This window comes from Protomyctophum bolini (genome assembly GCF_963924005.1).
Source record: "Protomyctophum bolini genome assembly, chromosome: 2".
In the NCBI taxonomy this organism is placed as follows: Eukaryota; Metazoa; Chordata; class Actinopteri; order Myctophiformes; family Myctophidae; genus Protomyctophum; species Protomyctophum bolini.
The window spans coordinates 20446628-20473365 of record NC_137863.1 but is presented as its reverse complement, the minus strand read 5'-3'; the positions used below and the strand labels follow the sequence as shown (position 1 = coordinate 20473365).

At 42.5% G+C, this 26738-nt stretch overlaps 1 protein-coding gene across 14 annotated transcripts in view; it reads right to left on the bottom strand.

Annotated features, from left to right (window-relative positions):
* cast (calpastatin) overlaps positions 1–26738 on the bottom strand; it is a 56652-nt gene that overhangs the window by 3360 nt on the left and 26554 nt on the right. For 6 of the 14 annotated variants that reach the window (XM_080786444.1, XM_080786453.1, XM_080786450.1 and 3 more), the window contains 26 exons: positions 23507–23575; positions 21520–21609; positions 20993–21082; positions 19674–19769; positions 18728–19036; positions 18008–18052; positions 17767–17865; positions 17128–17208; positions 16475–16513; positions 14275–14361; positions 13814–13879; positions 12590–12730; positions 11716–11820; positions 11362–11478; positions 8634–8738; positions 7747–7839; positions 6794–6916; positions 6388–6504; positions 4932–5039; positions 4444–4551; positions 4071–4178; positions 3833–3925; positions 3225–3263; positions 2268–2405; positions 1475–1561; positions 560–589 (listed from right to left, as the gene is read on the bottom strand). In XM_080786444.1, coding sequence (XP_080642570.1) covers positions 560–589; positions 1475–1561; positions 2268–2405; positions 3225–3263; positions 3833–3925; positions 4071–4178; positions 4444–4551; positions 4932–5039; positions 6388–6504; positions 6794–6916; positions 7747–7839; positions 8634–8738; positions 11362–11478; positions 11716–11820; positions 12590–12730; positions 13814–13879; positions 14275–14361; positions 16475–16513; positions 17128–17208; positions 17767–17865; positions 18008–18052; positions 18728–19036; positions 19674–19769; positions 20993–21082; positions 21520–21609; positions 23507–23575 — 2583 coding nt within the window. The remainder of the gene's footprint in view (positions 1–559; positions 590–1474; positions 1562–2267; positions 2406–3224; positions 3264–3832; positions 3926–4070; positions 4179–4443; positions 4552–4931; positions 5040–6387; positions 6505–6793; positions 6917–7746; positions 7840–8633; positions 8739–11361; positions 11479–11715; positions 11821–12589; positions 12731–13813; positions 13880–14274; positions 14362–16474; positions 16514–17127; positions 17209–17766; positions 17866–18007; positions 18053–18727; positions 19037–19673; positions 19770–20992; positions 21083–21519; positions 21610–23506; positions 23576–26738) is intronic. The other 8 variants (XM_080786446.1, XM_080786448.1, XM_080786447.1 and 5 more) reach the window with 5 other exon arrangements.

Sequence of the window (26738 nt, the reverse complement as noted above, 5' to 3'; positions counted from 1 at the left end):
GAAATGGAAATTCACTCCGTGATTGGTAAACAGTTCTCCCAACGGCAGTGTACAGGGAGAACAATAGAGGAATTGAGCCCTGTGGAATACCAGAACCGATGTTGTGTTTGTCTGAGTCAAACTCAGCTAGATTGACAAAATAACTTCTGTTTGTTAAGATCATTAATTACTTATCATTAATGACAAGGAAGGGATTATGGCAGACAATGAGCACAGCTGTAGTGATGATGATGACTTGGTTAACATAGACCAGACATTAGTGACGTACACACAGCATGATTTGGGCAAAACAGATGATAAGCGGAAGCAGCCAATTGTAGTGGCAAGCATACACCTCGAGTACAGCCATCCAACTATTATTATATTTTTCTCTATATTACACATACAGTACATTATATATGCTAAATAATAAGCAAACTGATTAATTTGCTCATAATATTGCATATATCCACTATACATTATATATGCTAAATAATAAGCAAATAGATTAATTTGCTCATAATATTGCATATATCCACTATACATTAAGCTTTCATGCAGCAGCAGGTCATTTGCTTACTTTAGATTTAGACCTTGACTTGCTCTTTCCCTGGAGGAACAAAGTGGGACAACTTCAGTGGAAGAACAAGATGGACACGTTTTAACCGCTTTTAACCTGGGCATGCCTTATAGGCAAAAGTAAATACGGTATATGGTCCGGAACCTTTCAAAATGTTCCGAAAAAAGCACATCTACAAGCTTGCAGCGCACTGTGAGCTTGTAGATCAGCTGTATTAGTATAGTAGTAGAGAGCACCAAAGTCCGACGTAATGTACCCATGATCCTATACCTGGGTCACGTTCTTTTTTCCTACCATTCTGAATTCCCTTAGTCATGATCATCATGTAAGAACTGTGTTCCAAAAATAAACAAATGGCGTTTTGACTCTGGATATGGATATGACAGCAATAAAACGCTAAACGTTACCAAAAACAAGACAGTATCAAAATATGAGTGACTGACTATCATGAACGAGCCACCTTCCTCACAATATTGCCAGGACAATTTGATTATTTTTGGACCACAATTCTTATTATGACACGATTGACTAAGATGGCCAATGTTATCTTCAACAGAGAAATTACTTCTGTGATCCAGAGGATGAACGAGTGACTTCGGTACTCTTCAGTATAAAAAAAAGGGTTAAAGGGATATTTCACTTTCAAATATAATAGAGAAAAATGAGAGAACACAGCCACCTCATATGCATTGGAAGGACTTTATCAGTCACCAGAACCAAGGGAGGTTGTTTTCAAAGAATCTATCGTGGTTAAAAATTGAGTTTGAAGTTACAAACATGTTTGAGAGTGAAACATCCCTTTAAGTGAGTGCCTGATCTTTGCAGTTACGTCGTTACAACCATAGAGGGCACTGTGACATTATAAAAATCACAGTGTGGATGATGATCGGTCTCATCTTGTTCTCCTCCTCCTACCTTTGGTTTGTCTCCCTTAGATTTGAACTCTGGGGCGTTGGGGACCAGGGTGTCTGACAGCGAATCCAGAACTGAACCCGACATTGGCTGAGAGAGAGAGAGAGAGAGAGAGAGAGAGAGAGAGAGAGAGAGAGAGAGAGAGAGAGAGAGAGAGGGGACAAATCGTGACTTACAAACATGTAACATTTACAGCTCAATTGATGCTGTATTCATTGCTGTATTCATTCACAAGTGCGGTTGTAGGTACCAGAGTTAAGAGACCCAACTTTGGTAAACAACTTTGGTACTGTAAACAGTCATATCTGGAGTGTATTTGGGTTTGATAACACGCTTCCCAAGGTACTTGTCAAATGATTTAGTAGTTGAAAACCTTTTTATAATCAGCACACTGTAATCTATATCATTACTATGATTACTGGCGGATACTGGCGAGCTGATAACACAAAATTTACTTTAGCTTGTAACATACTAACAAGCCTCCAGCGGAAGAAACCATAGTGGTGATTAAAACACTATATGTCAGTACCTTGGGAAGTGTGAGATCAAAGCCAAATATACAACTCTGAATTACGGTACCGATGAGAGTTTAGAGAGCAATTTATTTACAGTACATTGAGTACAGAGAGAAATAATCTGTGTCATTAAAAAAAATAGCAGATCTACAAGTTTACAGCATGTCACTTTGTCTGGAACGCGTGAGAACTACTGATTTAGAAAGCATTTGTAGAATTGGCCTCAGATATAACGAAAAGCCTGATAACAGGACTTAACGTTTACAGCAAAACTTTCCTACCTTCAAGGGTTCTGAGTCCAGTACAGGAGGGAGCAGGTCTGGCGTGGCTGCAGCACATGAGGCTGCAGGTCCTGTTGCTGCAGGTACAGCAGAGAAGTCACCCGACAGCAGGTCCAAGGCGTCTGCATCACTCATTGACTTCAACACAGAGAGACAAACACATCTCTTACATTTACAGCTGATAAAGGCCTACTGCCCAAACGCGTCCTGATCGCCTTGTTTCCTCTATATGTTTACAGTAAAATAAAAATAGTGTAAGTTATATTCTTCTTGGTTAAAAACAAAACGTATTTTGTTAAAAAGGTGAAAGCTCTTTATTATTGAGTGATCGTTGCGATAGTGTTTGTTCAGTAAAAGGGGTCTCCCTGTTTCTCCAGCCCATTCATAAACTGGTGAAAATGACTTTTCAGGTGGGTTATCAATGTCAGCTGAAAAGAGTACTCATTCTCCAGTTCCAATTTCGTCTGCTCATTTTATTTCTGTCATCTTTCTGTAATTTCTGTCACTTTATTCTGCATTCTGTTTGGTTTCTCTATCCTGACTGGATCACATAGGTATCCTGAGAGAGACGAGGAGAGGACACCCCTGTTAGTAAACACACACTCTATATAGCAATGATTTCTGTCAGAATGTAGAGCTATTTAACACTTATTTAAAATAAGCATTGACACATCTTCAATGTCAGTCTACTGCCCTTTCTGTCAGAATGTAGAGCTATTTAACACTTATTTAAAATAAGCATTGACACATCTTCAATGTCAGTCTACTGCCCTTTCGGTCAGAATGTAGAGCTATTTAACACTTATTTAAAATAAGCATTGACACATCTTCAATGTCAGTCTACTGCCCTTTAATAAGCATTGACACATCTTCAATGTCAGTCTACTGCCCTTTAATAAGCATTGACACATCTTCAATGTCAGTCTACTGCCCTTTCCGTCGGTGGGAGGTCCTCACCTGCTTGGGAGTGGCATCCGCCTTGCCCTCTGCCGCCGCCTGCAAATGCAAAGTGGTAAAAGACCCGCATAAGGAGAAGAGACTGGAGCAGCACGGACATTTAAAGCCTTTTATTTAGGTGCCGAGTATACAAAAGACGTCAGAGTCGTCAGAGTCATAGGGTGGTAGCGTTTGGGCATGTCTTAAATACAGGCAAGGCTATCAATGAGCCAATGACAAGATACCATGATAGCTCAGTCAGTGGCGTGCAGACATTTAGAGGGGCAGGTGCTCGAGTGAAAAAAGGGCACCTTGTGCACCGCGTGGAACTGGCCGGTTGTCTTAATAGTGTGAGATTTATATATTTTGGGGCCTAAATAATATATTAGAAGCTTTTTTTTATCAAGAATTGATCAATGTCACCATGGTCCACATACTGTACAGTGTACTGTACAAAAAGAAAAAAAATGTTTTTTTTTTCCAAAAGGGCACATTTGTCCAGAGGGAAAAGGGCAGGGGGTGTGTCTATCTGTGCACGGCCCACTGAGCTCAGTACACAGTACAGTATGGTACTGTAAACCCGTACAGTAGAACATGCTGTAATCTAAAGAGGAACAGTAGAGGTCTACCTTGAGGTCTTCCTCTGTGGGGCGATACTCTGGGGGCAGACTGTCATCTCTCTCTCCCATCTTGATCAACCTCTCTTCCATGGCCTCCTTCTCCTGCAATAAACCACACGGGTAATTAAAGACACGTGGCAATGAAAGGGTGTCGGAGCCTTTTTATGACTAGCACAGGCAAAAGAAGAAAGAAGCGTTAAATCTCTTATCTTTATAGACATTCTCCTTTTCCGAAGTGGTCGGTTACCTTGACTATGTCTTTGGCGGGCACGGGGGCGACGGGCTCTGGGGTGGGTGTGATGTCCATCAGGGTGTCTGACAGGGCGTCTAGGGCGTTTGTTGTTCCCGATGACAGCTGAGAGCGCAAGCATCCACACGCACACATGCACAACACACAACACACGACACACACAAACATTAGTCCTGGTGTATGGTAAAGGTTCTTGCAGATTGGACGCGTTTTTCTGAAAACCGGTGGAAAAACGCTGCAAAAAAACCTGAAAAGCGCAGCAGTGTGCAGGGACCTTTACTGTAATGAATGAATGACAGTGTGCGTTTGAACAAAACCCTCAAGGCGTTTTGTTGATATCAGTTACTTAAAAGTATCCAATCACTCAAACCTGGCGGGATGTTTCTGTGGGGTGACTGACAGCAGAGCTGAGTGCAGGAGCAACAGCGGGGGCCAAAAAGTCTCCCGCCAAGGCGTCCAACGCTGAGTCAGCACAGAGCTGGAGAGAACAGTGACAGAGCAACAGCAATGAGTGAGAATCACGGTAGAGCAGTGTTGACTTTGGTAACACACATTTTTGATTTTAGTTTTATAGTCATAGTCTCTTGAATAGTTTTCATTTAGTTTTAGTCACATTTTAGTCACCCGGAATGTTTCAGTGTGAGTCTAGTTTTAGTCGTCTATATATCATACGATTTTAGTCGACTAAATCTACAGTTGATTTAGTCGACTAAAATGTATTTCGGCAGGCCTTGGTGCCGTCACAATGGCAGATTTACATTTGCTGAAAATAGCCGATCTACAAGCTCACAACGCGCCGCACTGCGACGCGTTGTGAGCTTGTAGATCAACACAGCCTGGTGTACATTAGGTATGTACCTGTGCTGGAGGCGCTGAGGGGGTGACAGCCTGGACAGCTGGAGCAGAGGAGGACATCATGAAGTCTCCAGACAGGAGGTCCAGAGCATCACTAGTGTCCATAGAGGGCTGCATGGGGACAGACAGGGCGGACAGAGCATCACTAGTGTCCATAGAGGGCTGCATGGGGACAGACATGGGGACATCACTAGTGTCCATAGAGGGCTGCATGGGGACAGACAGGGGGGACAGAGCATCACTAATGTCCATAGAGGGCTGCATGGGGACAGACAGGGGGACATCACTAGTGTCCATAGAGGGCTGCATGGGGACAGACAGGGGGGACAGAGCATCACTAGTGTCCATAGAGGGCTGCATGGGGACAGACAGGGGGGACAGAGCATCACTAGTGTCCATAGAGGGCTGCATGGGGACAGACAGGGGGGACAGAGCATCACTAGTGTCCATAGAGGGCTGCATGGGGACAGACATGGGGACATCACTAGTGTCCATAGAGGGCTGCATGGGGACAGACAGGGGGGACAGAGCATCACTAGTGTCCATAGAGGGCTGCATGGGGACAGACATGGGGACATCACTAGTGTCCATAGAGGGCTGCATGGGGACAGACATGGGGACATCACTAGTGTCCAAAGAGGGCTGCATGGGGACAGACATGGGGACATCACTAGTGTCCATAGAGGGCTGCATGGGGACAGACATGGGGACATCACTAGTGTCCATAGAGGGCTGCATGGGGACAGACAGGCACACATTATCAGGGTTACCCAAAAGAAAATTACCCATGAATTTACAAAACGTTTCTATATTTACTGTAACCAAATTTCCAGGCCTGTATAACAATCATTCAGTGCGTACAATGCCCAAAGACAGGCAGTGCAGAAAAATTAAAGCATAGAATGTGTAATATTATACATTTTATTAAATCAATAGCCAAAAACACATATATAATTATATATGCATATCCAAATATTTTTTCCAGGACCCTTGATAGATTCAAAACCTTTGACTGAAAAAAGTTTTTCGAATTTCAAAATATTTCCAGGAATTGCATGACCGTGGGAACCCTGTATTATAATACACATCAGGTTTCATGATATCTTCGCTGTGGGGCAGAAACCTCTTATCTCCATAGTCCATACCTGTCGGGCAGAAACCTCTTATCTCCATAGTCCATACTGTACATGTCGGGCAGAAACCTCTTATCTCCAAAGTCCATACCCACTTTTTGTATCAAAAGTAGCAGAATCTGCCAGCACATTTTGAGCTTGTCGATATGCTGCTTTTGCCGTTTTCGAATTTGAACCGTGAACAGTAACCGTTTTGTACAGGTTTCCACCCGACAGAGATGACATGTCAGGTTCGGGACCGTTACCTTTCAACTGACAATTATGCATAAGTATAAAAGGCGATTGTGTAATAATAATAATTGTGACAGGCAGGTTTCCAGTCTCACCTCAGGCTGTGGAGCGGGCAGGTCTTTAAGCTTGTCTCCTGTAAACCTGTATTCTGGAGGGAGGGTGTCTTCTCTCTCTCCAACTAGAACACCCTTCTCTGAATCCACTTTCCCCTCCTGTTCGCAGTCACACACACATACCGCAACAATTATTTAAACAAAAAGCCAAATGGACGTATTGTGCATTTTGTGCCAGGTACTAGGGCACAAAATGCACTTGGTGATTTTTACTAGTTGACTAGTTGCCTAGGCCTACCTATTATGGGAAAATAAACTAGTTTGCTAGACTAGTTGCTTAAAGCCCTACCAGGTACACAGTAAAGTGTTAGTAAAGAGTGTTGGTTTAATACTGAGAGCGTAAAAATGGCACTCAGGAGTACAGTATGACAGTGTTTGTGTTGCATACCGAGACTATGTCCTCAGGTCTGAGTTTAGGCGGTTCTGGTGCTGGTTCTGGAGCTGCCAGTGTGTCACCAAGCGCGCTGAGGGCATCCAGAGACATGAGGGCATCCAGAGACATAGAAGCATCCTGTGGTGAGAAGGAACAATTTGTAATAACATTTTAAATCCTTAAAAAAAATCTCAACCTTAACCCCTTTCTCGACGGGAACCCCTTTTGGTGTTTTAAGCATAATACTTTAGCTATTGAAAAATAGCAGATCTACAAGATCATAGCTTGGCACCAAGTGCCGCGCTACGAGCTTGTAGATCTGGAAGAAAAAAAAGTTGAGCACCACCGATATAGAAAGTTTAGAAACATAGGTTTTTCAGAAAACTCTTAGGATTTAGAAGCCTTTTTTGAATCGACCTCAGTCCAAAATGGGTTAATTAAGTGCAGAAAAGATGGGTTTGGCGGGGGCAGTTGGCGGTAGCGGACAAACTGTTTTTGTCTTTTGAGAAAAGAGCAGACACTCAAAAAGCACATTCTGAGACCAGTCTGTACGGAACAGAACACTGCACAGTTACAACCACAGTCATCTTCTTAACGCTGAGAGAGTAAAAATGACCCGTCTATGTTGCATTTATTTGTCACGTCCTCTACAGTAAGTGGGAGATCCTCATAATAATTTTCTCTGTGGCTCCGGCGCTTAATAACGAGCCCCCGTGCGTGCGTCCTCAAGTTGCATGCGTGCCCATGTGGATCTGCTCAGAGCTGGAGCGGCCCCTCCTCCCCAGCCAGGTCTGGCAGTGAGTTTAAAAGTGTTATTTAGCACCAACATTATTAGAACAAATCGAACGGTCTGCATGAGGAAACACGGCACTCTCGTCGGGGGGACATACTGTATCATGCGTAGGGTAACCAAATGGTCAGCAGAAGCCCTACACAAACATTCAAACAGGACTTCAGTCTATCGTTACCTCTGGTATGGGAGCCTGGACAGCAGAGGACTTGGATGGAGCCACGAAATCTCCAGCGAGTAGATCCAGAGCCGACAGATCGTCTACCTTGGCCTAGGAAACACAAACTGCTCTCAGCAATAGAACACATGCCCTGACATCATCCTACAGATCCTCTACCTTGGCCTAGGAAACACAAACTGCTCTCAGCAATAGAACACATGCCCTGACATCATCCTACAGATCCTCTACCTTGGCCTAGGAAACACAAACTGCTCTCAGCAATAGAACACATGCCCTGACATCATCCTACAGATCCTCTATCTTGGCCTAGGAAACACCAAGTGCTCTCAGCAATAGAACACATGCCCCGACATCATCCTACAGATCCTCTACCTTGGCCTAGGAAACACAAACTGCTCTCAGCAATAGAACACATGCCCTGATGACATCATGCACATCCAAGGATGTGAATCACTGGTTTAATTCAAAAATGTCTTGAAAAAGCATCCGTGGAGATCAGATATAATTTCCCATTGAAATGAGGTCATACACTGCCAGTATACACTGTATTCTATGCTCTGTTGATCAACTGAATAATATATTAGACCACAATGGACTTTTCTGTTATCCTTTTAGCCTAAATGTTTTACTGTACCCTGTTTTACTGTACCCAATATAGTATTCAATCAATCAATCAACCAATCAATCAATCAATCAATCAATCCATCAATCAATAAATAGAGCCACATGGGTGACAAAAAAACCCAGTTACAATGCAGAAAAGTATAATCCTAATACATACTGTAAGTGTATTTACTTACATACATCATCATATCATTAAACGTATTCCATCCCGACACATTCATAATAAGTGACAGATTCAAGTGATGGCTAATAATAATCACCTGTGTGGGGGGAGGGGCTGATGGGGGGACAGCAGGGGCACACACTGAGGGGGACAGGAAGTCTCCAGACAGGAAGTCCAAGGCCTCGCCAGCTCCCATGGAGGGCTGCGTAGAGAGAAATGTGACAGAGAAGTGCTTCTGTTAGTATTTCATTTATCGCATGAAGTATCCTTTATATGACATCATGTCAGCAATAGTTTATTATGAGATGGAGCACGTTATGATGGGTAAGACCATCAAAGTTCTATAGTTTATTATGAGATGGAGCACGTTATGATGGGTAAGACCATCAAAGTTCAATAGTTTATTATGAGATGGAGCACGTTATGATGGGTAAGACCATCAAAGTTCTATAGTTTATTATGAGATGGAGCACGTTATGATGGGTAAGACCATCAAAGTTCTATAGTTTATTATGAGATGGAGCACGTTATGATGGGTAAGACCATCAAAGTTCAATAGTTTATTATGAGATGGAGCACGTTATGATGGGTAAGACCATCAAAGTTCTATAGTTTATTATGAGATGGAGCACGTTATGATGGGTAAGACCATCAAAGTTCAATCGTTTATTATGAGATGGAGCACGTTATGATGGGTAAGACCATCAAAGTTCAATAGTTTATTATGAGATGGAGCACGTTATGATGGGTAAGACCATCAAAGTTCAATAGTTTATTATGAGATGGAGCACGTTATGATGGGTAAGACCATCAAAGTTCTATAGTTTATTATGAGATGGAGCACGTTATGATGGGTAAGACCATCAAAGTTCTATAGTTTATTATGAGATGGAGCACGTTAAGATGGGTAAGACCATCAAAGTTCAATAGTTTATTATGAGATGGAGCACGTTATGATGGGTAAGACCATCAAAGTTCTATAGTTTATTATGAGATGGAGCACGTTATGATGGGTAAGACCATCAAAGTTCAATCGTTTATTATGAGATGGAGCACGTTATGATGGGTAAGACCATCAAAGTTCAATAGTTTATTATGAGATGGAGCACGTTATGATGGGTAAGACCATCAAAGTTCAATAGTTTATTATGAGATGGAGCACGTTATGATGGGTAAGACCATCAAAGTTCAATAGTTTATTATGAGATGGAGCACGTTATGATGGGTAAGACCATCAAAGTTCAATAGTTTATTATGAGATGGAGCACGTTATGATGGGTAAGACCATCAAAGTTCTATAGTTTATTATGAGATGGAGCACGTTATGATGGGTAAGACCATCAAAGTTCTATAGTTTATTATGAGATGGAGCACGTTATGATGGGTAAGACCATCAAAGTTCAATAGTTTATTATGAGATGGAGCACGTTATGATGGGTAAGACCATCAAAGTTCTATAGTTTATTATGAGATGGAGCACGTTATGATGGGTAAGACCATCAAAGTTCTATAGTTTATTATGAGATGGAGCACGTTATGATGGGTAAGACCATCAAAGTTCAATATTTTATTATGAGATGGAGCACGTTATGATGGGTAAGACCATCAAAGTTCAATAGTTTATTATGAGATGGAGCACGTTATGATGGGTAAGACCATCAAAGTTAAAAGTTTTTGTGGCTGTTGCCTAAAAGTAAAACAAAAGTTGATGTGGGTTGGTACAGCATCACTCCCAGTACAACAATGCTTCAAATGAAGTAAAAAAAAAAGACATTTCAGTCATATGTGAGATTCATCATCACACATTATTATGTTGCTAAGCAACTCTTGGCTCAAGACAGCTTGATGAGAACCAACAGTTGTAGAGCATCATTAGAAGTCAAGTGCTCTCAATCTCTGCTTATACTGTAGACCTGTTGCAGCATGTGTCTTATACTGTAGACCTGTTGCAGCATGTGTCAGGTGAGACATTATACTGTAGACATGTTGCAGCATGTGTCAGGTGAGACATTATACTGTAGACATGTTGCAGCATGTGTCTTATACTGTAGACATGTTGCAGCATGTGTCAGGTGAGACATTATACTGTAGACATGTTGCAGCAGTGTCAGGTGAGACATTATACTGTAGACATGTTGCAGCATGTGTCAGGTGAGACATTATACTGTAGACATGTTGCAGCATGTGTCAGGTGAGACATTATACTGTAGACCTGTTGCAGCATGTGTCTTATACTGTAGACATGTTGCAGCATGTGTCAGGTGAGACATTATACTGTAGACATGTTGCAGCATGTGTCAGGTGAGACATTATACTGTAGACCTGTTGCAGCAGTGTCAGGTGAGACATTATAATGTAGACATGTTGCAGCAGTGTCAGGTGAGACATTATAATGTAGACATGTTGCAGCATGTGTCAGGTGAGACATTATACTGTAGACATGTTGCAGCATGTGTCAGGTGAGACATTATACTGTAGACATGTTGCAGCATGTGTCAGGTGAGACATTATAATGTAGACATGTTGCAGCAGTGTCAGGTGAGACATTATACTGTAGACCTGTTGCAGCATGTGTCAGGTGAGACATTATACTGTAGACATGTTGCAGCATGTGTCAGGTGAGACATTATACTGTAGACATGTTGCAGCATGTGTCAGGTGAGACATTATACTGTAGACCTGTTGCAGCATGTGTCAGGTGAGACATTATACTGTAGACATGTTGCAGCATGTGTCAGGTGAGACATTATACTGTAGACATGTTGCAGCATGTGTCAGGTGAGACATTATAATGTGACTGACAGTTGTATATCGAGGTGTCTCACCTCAGGTTTGGGAGCGGGCAGATCTTTGACATCGTCTTCTGTAAACCTGTATTCTGGAGGGAGAGTGTCGTCTCTCTCTCCAACGCGAACACCCTTCTCCGACTTGACTTTGCCTTCCTAAAACCGGGAAAAGGTCAAGGTGAGAAAGAGATGAAGAGAACGTTTAACACTATGCAAAAAATGCACAGTTATATAGAATCCTTCAACAGATTCATGATCACCCAAAATTACAGGTCCAACCCTAATTTTAGAGGCCAGGGTGTTAAGACTCAGCCCAGAAAAAACATGCCACAGTACGTGAGGTTAAATATTGTGAGCCAAGCTAATGAAGGGTCAATAAAGGGTGTTCCGTACCGAGATGATGTCCTCGGGTCTGAGTTTGGGGGGTTCGAGTACTGGTTCTGGGGCTCCCAGTGAGTCCCCAAGAGCGCTGAGGGCATCCAGAGACATGGAAGCACCCTGAAGGAGACAATAGACAGTAATAAATCATCTACGTGGAGAGCCTTTGTTTTTGTTAAGTTGTCTACTAGTGTATACTAGTGTCAAAGTATAGGAGTAAAACTGTATACATATTGTGAATATGTGCTGTATGAACTATTCTATTGATACTTTATTAACGGTTTGCAAATAGTACAGTGATACGATTATACAACGGTGCAATAAGGATAACACAAAAAGCCCTAAGGGCTTGTTTCCATTGCGGTCCTGTGTATTCAATTCATAGTGACGTTTAAAGACATACAATAATATACAAGACATTAACACTAGTATAAATAAAACATATGTACAGTAAACAGTTGGAAGGGGTGGGGGTTCATTTCTGGTGTTAAGCTCAGACTTTGTTAGGACCAAGGACAGGTGCTCTTTTATAGTGGTGGTTAAGGAGTGACACTTTTTTTATGTCTGTCCACATTGTGGTGGCATAGCAGCAGAACGCATTTAACCCCATGTTTGTGTTTGAATCTGGGTTGATCGGTGAAGAGCTCCTTCTGGTGCTGTGTCTGCCTGTGTGTGGCCCCTTTTCCACCAAAAGAACTTTGGTTCTACATTTGGTCCCATTCTAGATTCATGGAACCAGTTGGTGCTTTCACAGAACCGGCTGCCATTTTTTGGTTCCAGTTCTGATTCTCTGAACCAACTTTTAGGGTTCCGCACCAATTCATTTTTCAGTGGAAAGACTTGTTCCCCCCCCGGTGGAAAAGGGGCCTGAGTGTATCTCCTGTCTCACCTCGTCTGTCGTGGGCTTGGTGTCCACGGGGGCTTCCAGTCCAGACATGAGACAGAAGTCGTCAGCAGCAGCTTTCTCCACCTTGGCTTTCTTGTCGGCAGGAGGCTTTCCAGGACTCACCTCCGCAGGGCTTTCAGGTTTCTGGAGCACATGCAGGAGAGAAAAGAGTTGACACATGACTTTTCTACACGTGGTGCAAAAAATGGGCCCTAGCTGTCTCTAGAGCATGTGTTCCAAAACGTTTCAGGCCTCAAGTAGGCCTACCCCCAAAATAATCATAATTGGGGACCCCCCCCCCAAATAATATATACATATTTGGGGACCCGACCCACAGTTTGGGAACCAATTTGTTTTCTTTATGTCTATTTGTCTGTCTTGATCCCTAAGTATCTCTGTCCGCATAAAAGCTGACCAAGCGCAGCTCAGCATATTTTTATTGATTGATTGAATACTTTAAAAAATAATTAAGCAGTATGTGGTACAGCAAGTCATTAATGTTAAAAAAATAACACAAAAAAGTCCTGGGGACTTGTTTCCATTGTGGTAGCATAACAAAATGTACACAAAAATACATGTCATCAACAAGAAACTGCATGTACAAAAGAGATGCGCAGATTACAGTTTACAATACCCCCCCCTTGTGTTCTCCTCATAGTGTAGCAAGTAAGTACATGCCACAACCATGATGTACAATTACACCCCCTGGACATGGCGCTAGTACAGTATGTTGCAGCCAGGGACTCACCCCCAATCCAAGCCTTGGTGCTGAATACTAAGCAGGGAGGCACTGGGTCCCATTTTTATAGTCTTTGTTTGGTATGACCCCGTCCCCAATCTCCCAATCTCTGGGCGGACACTCCAACCGCAAGGCCACTGTGCTGTGCTGAGTGTTTTATCAGTAGTAGCAGGATTAAATCAGACACTAAAGATTGCCCAAAGTCTACCACAAGTCATGTGATTTTAATAATTTGATTAATATGAGTAGTCATTATTACAACATTATGGATGTGCCGTGTAGTGTTCTGTACAGCACTTTGGTAAAACGAGAGTTGTTCTATATAAATAAATTGATTTGATTATTGACACTATTAAGGGCAACATATTAGCCAAATGGGCTGAGTTCACCTATATCCATGCGTTCTACCGTGCATTCCATGCATTCTACGGCACGCTAGGCTACACACAGCTGTGAACTCATTAGTTAGATCCAGATGTTTACTGTACCTTGACAGAGGCAGGGGGAGGTGGTGCAAAGTTCGAGAAGCCAGCAGATGAGGCCGTCTCCATTTTCTACACATACCAGACAAAAATGACACAAAAATGACATACAAGTTAATTGTTTTGTCTTTGTCATAAAATGTAAAATCACTAAAAATGTCATTGGAGATGATAATAATAATAATAAAGTATAATTTATACTTTGATCCAAAGACATGTACTATCAGTTAAATATAGTGTTGGTTGTCAGTCGACACTTTTTTCACTTGAAAATGTAATTTATTTTTACAAAGCGAGCTATTGTACTATGAATACCAAATTCCAAATTGAAATACATTTTTTAATTCGAATTATGAACCTCTTGTCAACGTAGTGTAAAAGACCTCAGTGGTGCTGTCATGACTTATGAGCTAAGTGTAACATTCTAACTTTAACGTCTAATCAAAGGTTCAGAGACTCCACCAAACCTTGTCTTGCTGGGGTGCTGCGGGAGGTGTGGAGCTCATGAAACCAAACGACAGAGAATCCAGGGCCTCATCTGTGCTCATTGGCTTCTGAGAATGACAAACAAAACAGTGCATCACTACACACAGAGCTCATCACTTCCACAGTATAAACCATGTAAAATACAGTGCATCCCAATTCACAAAATGAATGTCTCAAATGACTTGTCAACAGCACAGAGAGGGCAAACCAGCTCTAGAAATGAATGTCTCAAATGACTTGTCAACAGCACAGAGAGGGCAAACCAGCTCTAGAAATGAATGTCTCAAATGACTTGTCAACAGCACAGAGAGAGGGCAAACCAGCTCTAGAAATGAATGTCTCAAATGACTTGTCAACAGCACAGAGAGGGCAAACCAGCTCTAGAAATGAATGTCTCAAATGACTTGTCAACAGCACAGAGAGGGCAAACCAGCTCTAGAAATGCCATGTAACGAAATGCCACTAGAGGGCACAATGGGCCGAGTAATGAATTCCTAAATGATTCAAAGCAGACAGCACTGTGTGAAGCAACAGTGAAGGAAGGGGAAAAACACTGCCCCACCCATTGCATTCCACAGAACCTAAATCACAACTAAATTCCACTCAATGAAAACATTTGACGTGTCATACTCGCTTTGATGTTTCCACATTATGCCCAATTTGAGAACCGTGACATACTGTACTGTACGAAAGCAAAGACGCAAAGACACACTTACAGATTACATTTACAAAGTACAGTCTGCATCTATGGAGTGAGATCGGAGTGAAAGGTAATCTATTGTAGGGTACAGTTAACAAAAAAGACAGCATACATCTAAATGACATATGTAATATGTATACATAATATATTATTGATATTGGGCAGAAACTTATTTTCTCCATATTTTAACTTTTTGTGTTTAAAAAAAATATATATATATTAACGTTCTACTTGATCATACTACAGTGTCACACAAAGGCATCAAAAGTAGCAGATCTGGAAGCTCTGCTACTTTTGCCATTTTAAATTTGGATCCTGAAGAATCATTGAAGTTTTGGACATATGAGGTTTCCACCCGACAGACGATATTTGAACAAGATAACATCTGGATTACATAAGAGCCATGTGTCTGAATAGGCAACAAGCACCAATAGAGATAATAAGACAAAGTAGGCGTAGCCTTCAGTCAGATCAGAATGGGTGTGTGTGTGTGTGTGTGTGTGTGTGTGTGCAGTGTAAAGTAAACAGTGAGAGTGTGATGGGAGGATCATGTAGAAATGTGTGTGTTTGCCTTGCGTTTGTGGGTGGGACAGCAGTGGTTGAAAGTAACTAAGTACATTTACTCTGTGCACTGTGCATGTCTGGGACTGGGGTTACTTTTACTTCACTTGAGTATTGTGATTTTTCAAACAATATTTGCCTCTGAGATTACATCTCAGAGGCAAATATTGTACTATATAATAATAATTTGCATGTTTTACCCATCCTAGGAGCAGTGAGCAGCCGTGGGTGTGAAGCACTCAGGGAGCAGTTAAGGGATTAAGTGCCTTGCTCAGGTTGACACTTTGGACACATTGCTGAGGGCTGGAATAGAACCTGGGACCTTTAGTCTTCCCAGGCCGGCTCTCTAAAAAATCAGCTCCACAACATTTTTTATTTAGCAGCGTTTAGTTACAAGCTACTTTGCAGATTTAGACGATCAATAATTAATCAAATTATTAATGTAGAATCTTTGAAATAGCAGATCTATACAAGCTGCACATTGTGAGCTTGTAGATATAAACTAAGTTATAGGACTTACCGTATTAAAGTGGTTATGAATAATTATAGTCCGGTAACGTGATATGATTCAGAAATGGGCATTCTACATAATGACTACTTTTGCTACTCTAAGCAAATTTCTATGGAACTTTTACTCAATTGGTGTACCTATCCCACCACCACAGGTGTGAATGTGTACGGTTGCTAGTGCGAATGGGTTGGGCAGAACAAAAGCAAATGGGTTCAAGGTGGGTCCTCTTTTTATTATTTGCTGAGCCAACACCCCACAATGCAATGCAACATTCCCTACACCAGAGGAACCAGAAGATCATAGAAATGGTATGTCTGCTGTACAGTATGTGCGGGGGTGTGCAGTGTGTGTGTGTGTGTGTGTGTGTGTGTGTGTGTGTGTGTGTGCGGGTGTGTGTAACGTCACTTACAGGCTCATCCTTTGGTTTGACATCTGGGAGAGCTGGTGTCTAGAAAATGCAGAGCAACACAGAGTGAATTCAGTTATCATAATTATCATTTACACCTCTAATCTATCATGGCTTACTGTTGAGAATAGATTACATTCACGTATTCTCACCCTTTTACTTTCAATTGATTAAAAAAAACACAGTATTTCTTTGACCAGGTAGGATACGTAAGAGATTAACATGACCATATTATGGTCATGTTAATCTCTTACGTATCCTACCTGGTCATTATATGACTAGACAAGCCAGTTATCCAGTTCAGGTGTTCTGGTAACACTTAAACCAAGAACAAATCTTCTATTACCTACAGTATAGAGCTATAATAGGATGGAACTCATTGCCGAATTGCATAAACGATCAAGTTAAAAGAACACCATATGCAAATAAGCCTGCAATAATCCCCAGAGGCACATAATGTGTAATTTAACTACTTTCATTGATTTTTATTTTCATTTTTTTCCCCCGATTATATTGATTGTGAATAATTGTAATCCATGTCTTTGTTAAAATGTTTGTCTGTGTCGGATCCCAGGAGGAGTAGCTTTTGTCATGGCAAAAGCTAACGGGGATTCCTAATAAACAATAAACAATAAATATAGTTAGTGGTGACTGACCATATCTTCCAACCTGTAGCCTGGAGGGAGTGTGTCCTCCCTCTCTCCACAGAGAACACCCTCCATGCTGTTGATGCCATGCTGTCACACACACACACACACACACACACACACACACACACACACACACACACACACACATGCAATGCACACCATTACACACCCGAATTAACCCATTAAGATTCCCCCCGATTCTACAAATGCCTTCTAAATCAGTAATCTCAAACTTTTTCATGCCCTGCAGGACCCCGCAAAATTATATATATTTGGCCGCAGACCTCCCATCTGAAACATGTTTTGTGTTAGGGACCCCCCAGAAGAGAAGATGTGTGTGTTAAAAAAAATCACGATTTTTCAAAAATGTATACGAGCACACCATGCGGCAGGAAGTCACGTGCTGTGAGTTTGCATTTCTGCTATTTTTAAATACGGGTAGCAAACGAAAAATCACAGATGCTTTCACAGTTTTAATGGATTAATATACTCTACCACACAGTTAAAACAGCGTTTTAAAATAAGATACAGATCACAGCTTGAATGTAATCATATCAACATCATCAACTCGACTCAAAAGCACACACACACTTTATATTAAACACACACACACGTACGCACGCATGCACATAGGCACACACTGACCTCCGTGACCTCTGGCCCAGTGTATACAGGTGGGGGGGTGAGAGGTTTTGAGGGGGCTAAACTGCTGGCCAGGGCATCAAAGGGGTCCTCAGAGGGCGCCTGAAAAATACAAGAAACACATCTCACCACGCTGTAGACTAGACACACACAACACACAACCACACACAACCACACACACACACACACACACACACACACACACACACACGCGCACACACGTACGTGTCTAATCCTACTGTACCTCTTTGGCTGCCTTGACCACTGGGGGAGCAACCTCGACCTGCACCTGCAAGCCAGACCAGGAGAGTCAGCATACTAGGCTAGGATGGACGATATAACCAGGCCCGGTGCTGCGGGGGTACCGTGCCAGAGGGGGCCTGACACCATAATTTGCAAATTCTGCCCCCTCAGTTTAAGTTTTATGTACATAGTGTTTTACTATATAAAAATGGTGGGCCCCTCGCCACTTTCAACTGCCCCTTCAGTCATTTCATCCTGGAGCCTGCCGAGTGTGTGTGTGTGTGTGTGTGTGTGTGTGTGTGTGTGTGTGTGTGTCAGTCCATATGGACATATGCCTGAAAGTATCCAAGCTTTTCAAGGATTAGAGAGGAAGGTTCAAACTAGCGCTGGAAACCGACGCCAGCTTCCTATTGGTTCACCAACCTATGTGCCTTAAATTTATAATAATAAAAGGCACTTAAACAAACTGAGCCGCTCACTGTGCTTTCCTTCTTACATCCTAAATCACTCTGCATCCTAAAACACAAAATGTAACGTAACATATTAAAACCACAGAACATTCTAGACACTTTTGCTCCTCTTTTAACACTGCCTATTGCATAACACTGCCTATTGTGCATTATTACATGGAGAGCAAACACAGCGCTGATGGTGCGTTTGACTTACAGTATCATGCCGTACCAAACAAATATACATCACCATTGACAGACATTATAACTACCTTGCTCTGTGACGGTTTAGACTCCTCTGCCTCTCCCTTTACAGAAACACTCGCAGTTGCAGCAGCTGAGGCAGACTTTGCAACGTTAGTGGGATCGACTTTGGCAGGACTAGGAGCCGCTTTGGCAGCATCGACTTTGGTAGGAGTCTCTTTAATGGGATCTACTTTGGTAGGACTAGGAGCGGCTTTGGCGACTTTGGCGGGCGCCACTTTGGTAGGAGACACTTTGGCGGTATCCATTTTGGTCGGAGTTCCTTTAGCTGTATCCACTTTCGTCGGAGTCCCTTTGGCAGGAGCGACTTTGGCACTCTACAAGGCAATGCATTTAAGATGATTATAGATCAAGTAGAAAACAGAAACTCGGGGTGTTTCCCACAACATTGTCATTGGTCACAACTTAAGACGGCATTAAGATGGAGGAACCATGTGAGCAAGGCTTTGAGCATCCACCTTAAGCAATCCCTGAAGCCACCAGCATGACGACAGCCGATGACGTAGACATGCAATGAAATGTGGGCGGAGGAAACACCTCTCCCGCTTCCCGACAACACCTGAATCCTGCCAGCTGTGGTTTGAGTGGGAGTGGCAGTGCAACAGCAAGTGTGGGCACAGCACGAGCTACAGTAAAGACCCTCCTTCCCAACCAGTCAACTCCAGCGCAGAAAAAACAAGGTGTGAAAGTGTGAAGCAGAGAGACGTGCTTCTCTAAGGAGATCTCCTGCAACGTCAACATATTCGATAGAGCGATGATGACGACCCTCCCGAAGCAAAGGATCATTCTGCGTGAGAGCAGCATGCAGTCTCACACCAGCCTCTGTGGCACAACGTGGATGGAGGGTAAGGAGAAAGAAATGGAGCAAAGAAGAGCAAAGAAAGCACCGGAAGTTTTGAGCAGAAGAGAGGTTTGAAGAGCTCTCTTAACGGCGCTCTGGTGACAGAACTCTACCTTGCTGGCTGTGCCTTTGGGAGACTCTTTGGGTTTGGTTGGAGTGGTGGTGGCTCCGGTGGCAGGGGCTGCTGGAGCTGTGGCTTTGACCGCAGTCTACAAACAATGCAACGATTACTCAACATGTTGACACAACAACGCACAGGGAGTGCATTTAAAATATCTCTCAAAACATTATTATAAAATAATACATGTAGGACTCTTGCTCAAGGTTACAGTAAAGCAGCATAAAGAGGCATCTGTTGATTCTATGGTCAGATCATTGCAATTTGTATTCATTTTAGGTAGGCCTGTCACAATAATTACATAATAATCGCCTAATCGCAATTATTTGAGATAATCACAATGTTTATATATTTTCAAACATTTTCAAAAATACTGGAATACTAAAAATTGCTTCACATCTTGTAGATTGGCTACTTTCACTATTCATGTTTTAGTCATTTGTCATATCTTCCCTGTGCACCCTTTATGTTTACGAAGCCTTAAAAGTCAAACAGAAATGTAATTTTGACAGAAAGCGACAATTTTAATCGTCAAGTAAAATGTAATAACAGTGACAGACCTAATTAGTTTGCCTTGTGTTTTGAGTGGCCCGGGCTGAGACTAGTCTGACCCTTGATCAGCAAGCGGTCAACCAACAGAGAGGAACCCATTTAGATCTGAGGAGGCTTCTGAATCCTAACAGTTTGCTGTCCCGGATTGAAAGGTATAAAGACGTACTGTGTAGCTATACAACAGGTCGAAATGGGTTTAAAACTTAGTTAAACCACTGACTGATCAAAGCGGTTAGAACAGGAGAGTTGAGCTACAATCAGACTTTCATGTCACCGTGAAGTAGATGATCTTCTAGGCCACTGGTTCCCAAACGTTTTAGCTCAAGACCCCAAAAAGACATTTCCCCGGGACCCAAACTAGTGAAATAGCATATCTATAAGCTTACAACGCATCACCCCGCGTTGGGAGCTTGTACAGTAGATCGGCTAGTTTCACTATACTTCTTCAACGTTTGTTTTCTAATTCATGGAATTTCTTATACTTTTCTTTGATTTGCACATGAAATTACTGATTTTCTATAATTTAATTTAGTTTTTAAATCATGACATCTTTTACTTTTTTGGTAATTTTTATTGAAAATGTTTTGAAATAATAATAATACAAATAATAAATTAATTAAGGGACCCATAAAATTGTGTCCGCGACCTACAAATGGGTCCCGACCCACTGCTTGGGAAACAGTGATCTACTGTAGGCCTGGAATCACAGACCAGCACTCCTGGCTTACACAATAAGAAGGAAGCGAAGGCCAAAAAGGTTACCTTGGGGAGATCTTTAGTGCTGCCCCGCGCCTCTGCTGACGCCATGTCAATAACAGTAGCACCGGCTACTGTAGGAGTAACAAGAGCCGTCTACAAACCAAAGGAGCGAGTGTTTTAGCACATGTTATGAAAATGTTATTGAATATTATGCCCAGCTCACAGTACAAATACAGCAGCATTCACTGCAAGCACAGCGGTCTGGTGTTGAGAAAGAGCAGGTTCTCAGCAAGTGGCCATTGTGAGAAGCGGGGATGGATGGATGTGTGCGGCGCACCCCGGAGGAACCCACAGAGAAGAGGAGGAATGTTTTACAAAAAGGCTTGGGATGAAAAGAAAGAGATAAAACCACAGCATCATGGAAGAAGGGTTGTGAAGTCAAGAGGAGTTGCCACGTAACCCGGGCGAATGAACACCCAACAGTGATGAGTCCCCAAATGAAGGATGAAGTGTTACTGTTGTGTACAAACACCAAACAACCAAAGAAGAAAAGCCCCACACGCCGCTTAGCAGCCACAATAAAAGTGTACCTCCGGCATGGCTTTAGGTGTCACTTTCCCAGTGGTCCCTGTGACTCCTGTCGTCCCAACAGGCTTTGCAGCCATGCCTGATGATGCCTTCTGTAACATATTATCAAGTAGTGATATCAGATCTTCTGATACATTAACTAACGATATAACTTCTGTGACACATCCAAGTCTTTTTTGTTTTGGTCATACAGTGTTCTCTCTCTGTCACTCCTGATCGCCTTCGGTCCAAGCTATAACTTCAAGTGTGTAGCTGACAGAGAATAAATCATCACAGGGTAGAGTGTAGGGTTATAATCGCCACAGGGTAATCATCGTGTTAGTTGTTGTGTGTACAATTCGTCGTCACCGCCGTATTAATGATGTTAGCAACACTGCCGAGTCCCTCTCTAGCAGCTAGTAGCTGGGAGGGAGGGGGTCACAGAGGTCAGCTTCTAATGAGAGACAATTATAACTCATGGGGAGTTTCCATTGAGTCCCACAGGATTTGCTTGTTTATGAACAAGCTCAGAAAAGAATGAGACATAATATGAGTAGAACAAGATTCAATCCTCATTACGGGCCGGGCGGCTGGCGTAGCTGTCTGGGCACCTTGGCTGGTAATCCAGTCTGGCAGTGTGCTGCGGGTTCGACGCCTGATCCCGGCGGCCTTTACTGCGTGTCACCCCCCCCCCCAATCTCTCTCCCCATTTCCTGTCAGCCTACTTTCATCAATAAAAATAAAAAAGGCGAAGGCAAAAAATAAATAATCCCTACATTTGGGTCCATTTGAACACTCTTTGAGGGTTTGATTAAAGCTGGATATTTTGCTGTGCAGGTGGGAAGAGCTGCTGATCTACAGAACTATTTACTTTCCCCCGCTATTCAATTTGACATTCAGGCCCTGTGTGGCGCATTTGGCTCAGAAGCTGTTGAATGGCCTCTACACTGAATAGAAGTTAATTACGAGCAATAAAGTTTGAAAAGAATACATCAGTTCAGTGGTCTTATCTGAGACCAATTCAACATTGAACAAGGGTTAGACACCTGCAATTGTGCTCAAATTATACCTAAATCAATTGCGACACACACCACACACATTCACCTTATTTATGCCTTATTTCTGTTTGAGCAATTTACCACTAAGAATGTGTTGAGTTGAGCCGTTTCTACTGAGCCTGTGTGTGAATATTAACTTCCTTGAGGCGTCTGTAAAAAAGCTTTTTGTGGAGGATCAATATTTACAATTGTGACATAACATAATGTTTTCCACATTATCTCTGTGAATGACTCTCCTTATAACTGGAGCTAGAACGCATTACAAAATGCCTTGAATAGTTCTGTTCAATTCTGTCTTGAAAATCCACAAAACCAATCATAAGAACATCAAAGCCATGTGTTTTCACTCAAGGTCATTGTTGGGGTTAGTACTGCTCTCCCCCGTGCCGAGACGTTGGGTGTTTCCTCAAGTGCTTGAATGGAAGGAAAAGGAAGGTTTTCTTTTCTCCGCGTTGCACCTTAAGAGGATGCAGCTACACTGAACCGAGAAACCACGGAGAACTCTTAGCACGCTAAGCTACAACAGGAAAGCATACAATACCCAATGTGACCCAGATGAGATACGGAGAGTGAGGGGGGCGTCAGTTGGAAAGGTTATCACACTTGGGGGAAAAAGTAAAAGGGAAAACCACTCATTTTCGTCATTAATATACCTTAGAGTTGTTGTGTGGAAATAATAAAAAGTCCCCCCCCTACTATTTATCCTAGAACTGGAGGTCTAGAACTTAGGTTCATGAGATAAGTGACATCACAATGATGTACTCTTTGGCTTGCAAAGTACATTTTCGTGATGTCATGTCACACAACATCTCTAAGCGATGTGTACAGTACAGTATATGTACTGTACAAACAATGTGTCCAAACTAGGTACGCCAGGGTTAATGTGCTTAAAGAAAGAGAGTGAGAGAGATGGGGAGAGAGAAAACATGTGAGACGAACGCGTTACACGTACCTCAAACTGGGCAGGCTTCACGGAGGAGACCTGGGCTGCTGCTGTGGGCGTGGCCTGGCTGGGCTGCGACTACAGAGCACAAGACAGACAGACAGACAGAGAGAGAGAGAGAGAGAGAGTTATTAGAGTGCACCGAGTCAGTCAGTCAGTCATAATGATTTCAAGATCCACTGGAGCCACACAACGAGCAACAATCTGGGCTTGTTAAAAAGAGGCACACACACAGCAGAATAAAACATTCCATGCAGCCCATTTCTGTGTGGTAGCTTTAGTGCATTTGTTTTCTCCTGTACAGCACTTTGTAAACCCTGAGTTTTGAAACGTGCTATATAAGTGGATTGGATTGGATTTCTGGTGTACAACATATAATTGTTTAAAAGACAATTAGAGGAAGATGCTATGTATAGAGAAACATCCTGCTGTATCTACTGTACTCTAGCCTCTCTAGACTAGACTAGACATTTTGGTCCGATGCCAGATTTTGGAGGGTCTTCGACCACTGATGTCGATGAAATAATTCAAACGTTTCTAATAATAATCTAATCCTGCAAACTTTGAAAGCCAATGTTAGCCAATTAGGATGGAATATGAAATATCAGACAGATCCGGCGTGAACACATGACTATAGAGATAGTGTGTAACGATTTGCGGGATTTTTTTGAGTAATATCAACAAATGTGTTTTTCAAAAGTCTGCCTCCTGGTGGCGCTATAACAGGCCGTTCTGGACAATTTGGGGCAGAGGTTCATCATTGGCATCCAGGGAGTGTGTGTGCAAAATTTGGCATCGACCGGGTTAACGGTGCCGGAAATTAGCTGTACACAGACGGACGGATGGACACAATCACACAACAAGTGCAAAACATACTCTCTCCCCATGCCTTCGGCCTGGTGGAGACAATAATAAATAAAATTGGGAAAAACTTTAGCCATAGACAAAAAAAAAAGTACAGCTCACAACGTGTCACACTAATGCAATTCTAAGACCATCTATTTTTTAAGGCTTTCTCCTATACATGCCCAAAATAGGGAAGTGGTAAAAAAAAAACATCAGCTGCATGAGTGCAGATGCCGATGACGTCAAAAGTTCGGTCTGGCTCTACTGTATAATTCACTTATCTCCCTCTTACTCACTGTGTCACACACTATGGCCCTGAATCCACAATGAATGTTTTATCTCCAACTGGCAGTTTGCAGGCAATATAAGAATTAAACACTACTCTAGTCAATTCTAACCAGGAAGGGGGTGATTTTTTACAACAGTGGAGAGAACAATGTTTCATGTTGGCCCTAATAGTCACCTTAGCAGTTTAATGGGACACTCCTCAGTCGACACCCACAGATACGGTAACACAATCTTAAAGTAGTCCAGAGGGTATTTCACATCTGTCTCCAAAGAGCGCCTGCACAGTTGGCCTTTGACTGAGGAATTTGGTGTGGCCATTTCTCACAGCCAAACATAACATTAGAGGAAAACCTACTGCATCTAAATGTTTTATAAGATAAGTTATGTAAGAAGACTAGAGAGAGTTCAAACGCATTGTGTAATATTCATCTAGTGGCAGGTAGGTATGTATATGTTGCATGCATATGTGTGTGTGTGTGTGTGTGTGTGTGTATGCATGCGTGCAAGCTAGGTTTGCTGTTGGCAGGCTGGCCACAGTAGTCAGGTGGATCACTCCTGATCCATTCACAGCATGTGCAGTCTCTCCACCCACTCTTCACCACTGGGTCAGAGGTTACTGTAGTTACTGTAGTTTCCCAGCGTAATAAGACAGGATGCTAATACAGCCACTTGTCTAAAGCCATTCTATAATTCTAATAATTCTATAATTCTGCAAAAGACTCTGAGACAATGCAGTGGAGGATTTATTTTCTCTTGTGCTGTATTCATTGCACAATTAGCCTTTAGTACCCCGTTTACTGGCTGCTCTATTCTCACCTCAGCTGCTTATGGAAGCTCTGCTTTGACAGGGACAGTGGGACACTGATATGACAAGTAATAATGGCAGAATGACATGGGCTTTATTAGGGTGGTTAAAAGCAGTGGAATGATCCCTCTTATTTCAAGTATGACTACAGCCTGACTTTGGAATCGGCACTGTGTCGCCCGCTGGCTCGAGTCCCAGTACTTCTGCTGCTGCCGATGCTAAGAGTTCATCAATAGAAAGTAAAAGCTATGGATGGTTTGCTGTGAAACAGTGAAACCAAACCATGCAGCCACAGTATTAAACAGTAGCAGTGTGATGGTACTGTTACTGTGTTCTTTTATCAGAGGCTTCATGGTCCGTGTGGAAAGAAAACAAGTAGCTGCCATCTTCAGCACACCACTTCTAACCTTGTTAAATAAACTAGACTTAAGCCTCTGGGTGTCACAACCTGTCAAGCAAGCTTGGACGTACGCACAGTAAATGTAACACTCAGGTGATGGTATGATTAAGGTACGTGTGCATGCGTGTGGCTAGTTCCTACATTTTAGGACCAATTCTAGGATCCTAGTTAATAATGATGACCATGTTGAATCCATGTGGAAACAAAACAAAAATAGATTATAGCCTAAATGATTACCACCCTATCGGTATAATGCAACTCTGATGGCACTGAGTTGGCAGAGAGGCGATATTACATGGCTGCTGTCGGCACCGCTGCCTTGTTCTCCATTGGTGTCTAGTGTCTACTAAGGTCCTAGGGTCCTGAGACTGTAATATATTATATATCATAGCAACATTGGGCTGTGGGGTGTCACTGGGGTGGGTAGATGGTGGGATCAGGGTGTCAAGAGCAAAAGGGAAAGATAGTGTGTGCGTGTGAGATGAAGAGTGAGAGCATTTTCTGGGCTGACAATCTGACATCATTTCCTACCATCTCTGTACAAGATGACAGACTGTGGGAACTTCTATTTAGAAAACGACTGCGCCATACCCACTGTACATTACCAACCATACCCACTGTACATTACCAACCATACCCACTGTACATTACCAACCATACCCAGACGCACAGGCAGACAGGTGATGAATTTGACACATTTCGGTGTCACAACAACCGAACCCAGCTCAGGGACAAAACACGTGAGCCAACTGGTCTTGCTTCCAACAATATGGCAGGATAAAATATTCTCTCAATTCCCCAAAGCCAGCATTTGTACTTCCTACTTCAGCCTAAGTTGTACACACTAGTGCAATGATGTTGCTTGATGAAAAGGACTAGCTCACATTGTTTGCAGATCTTTT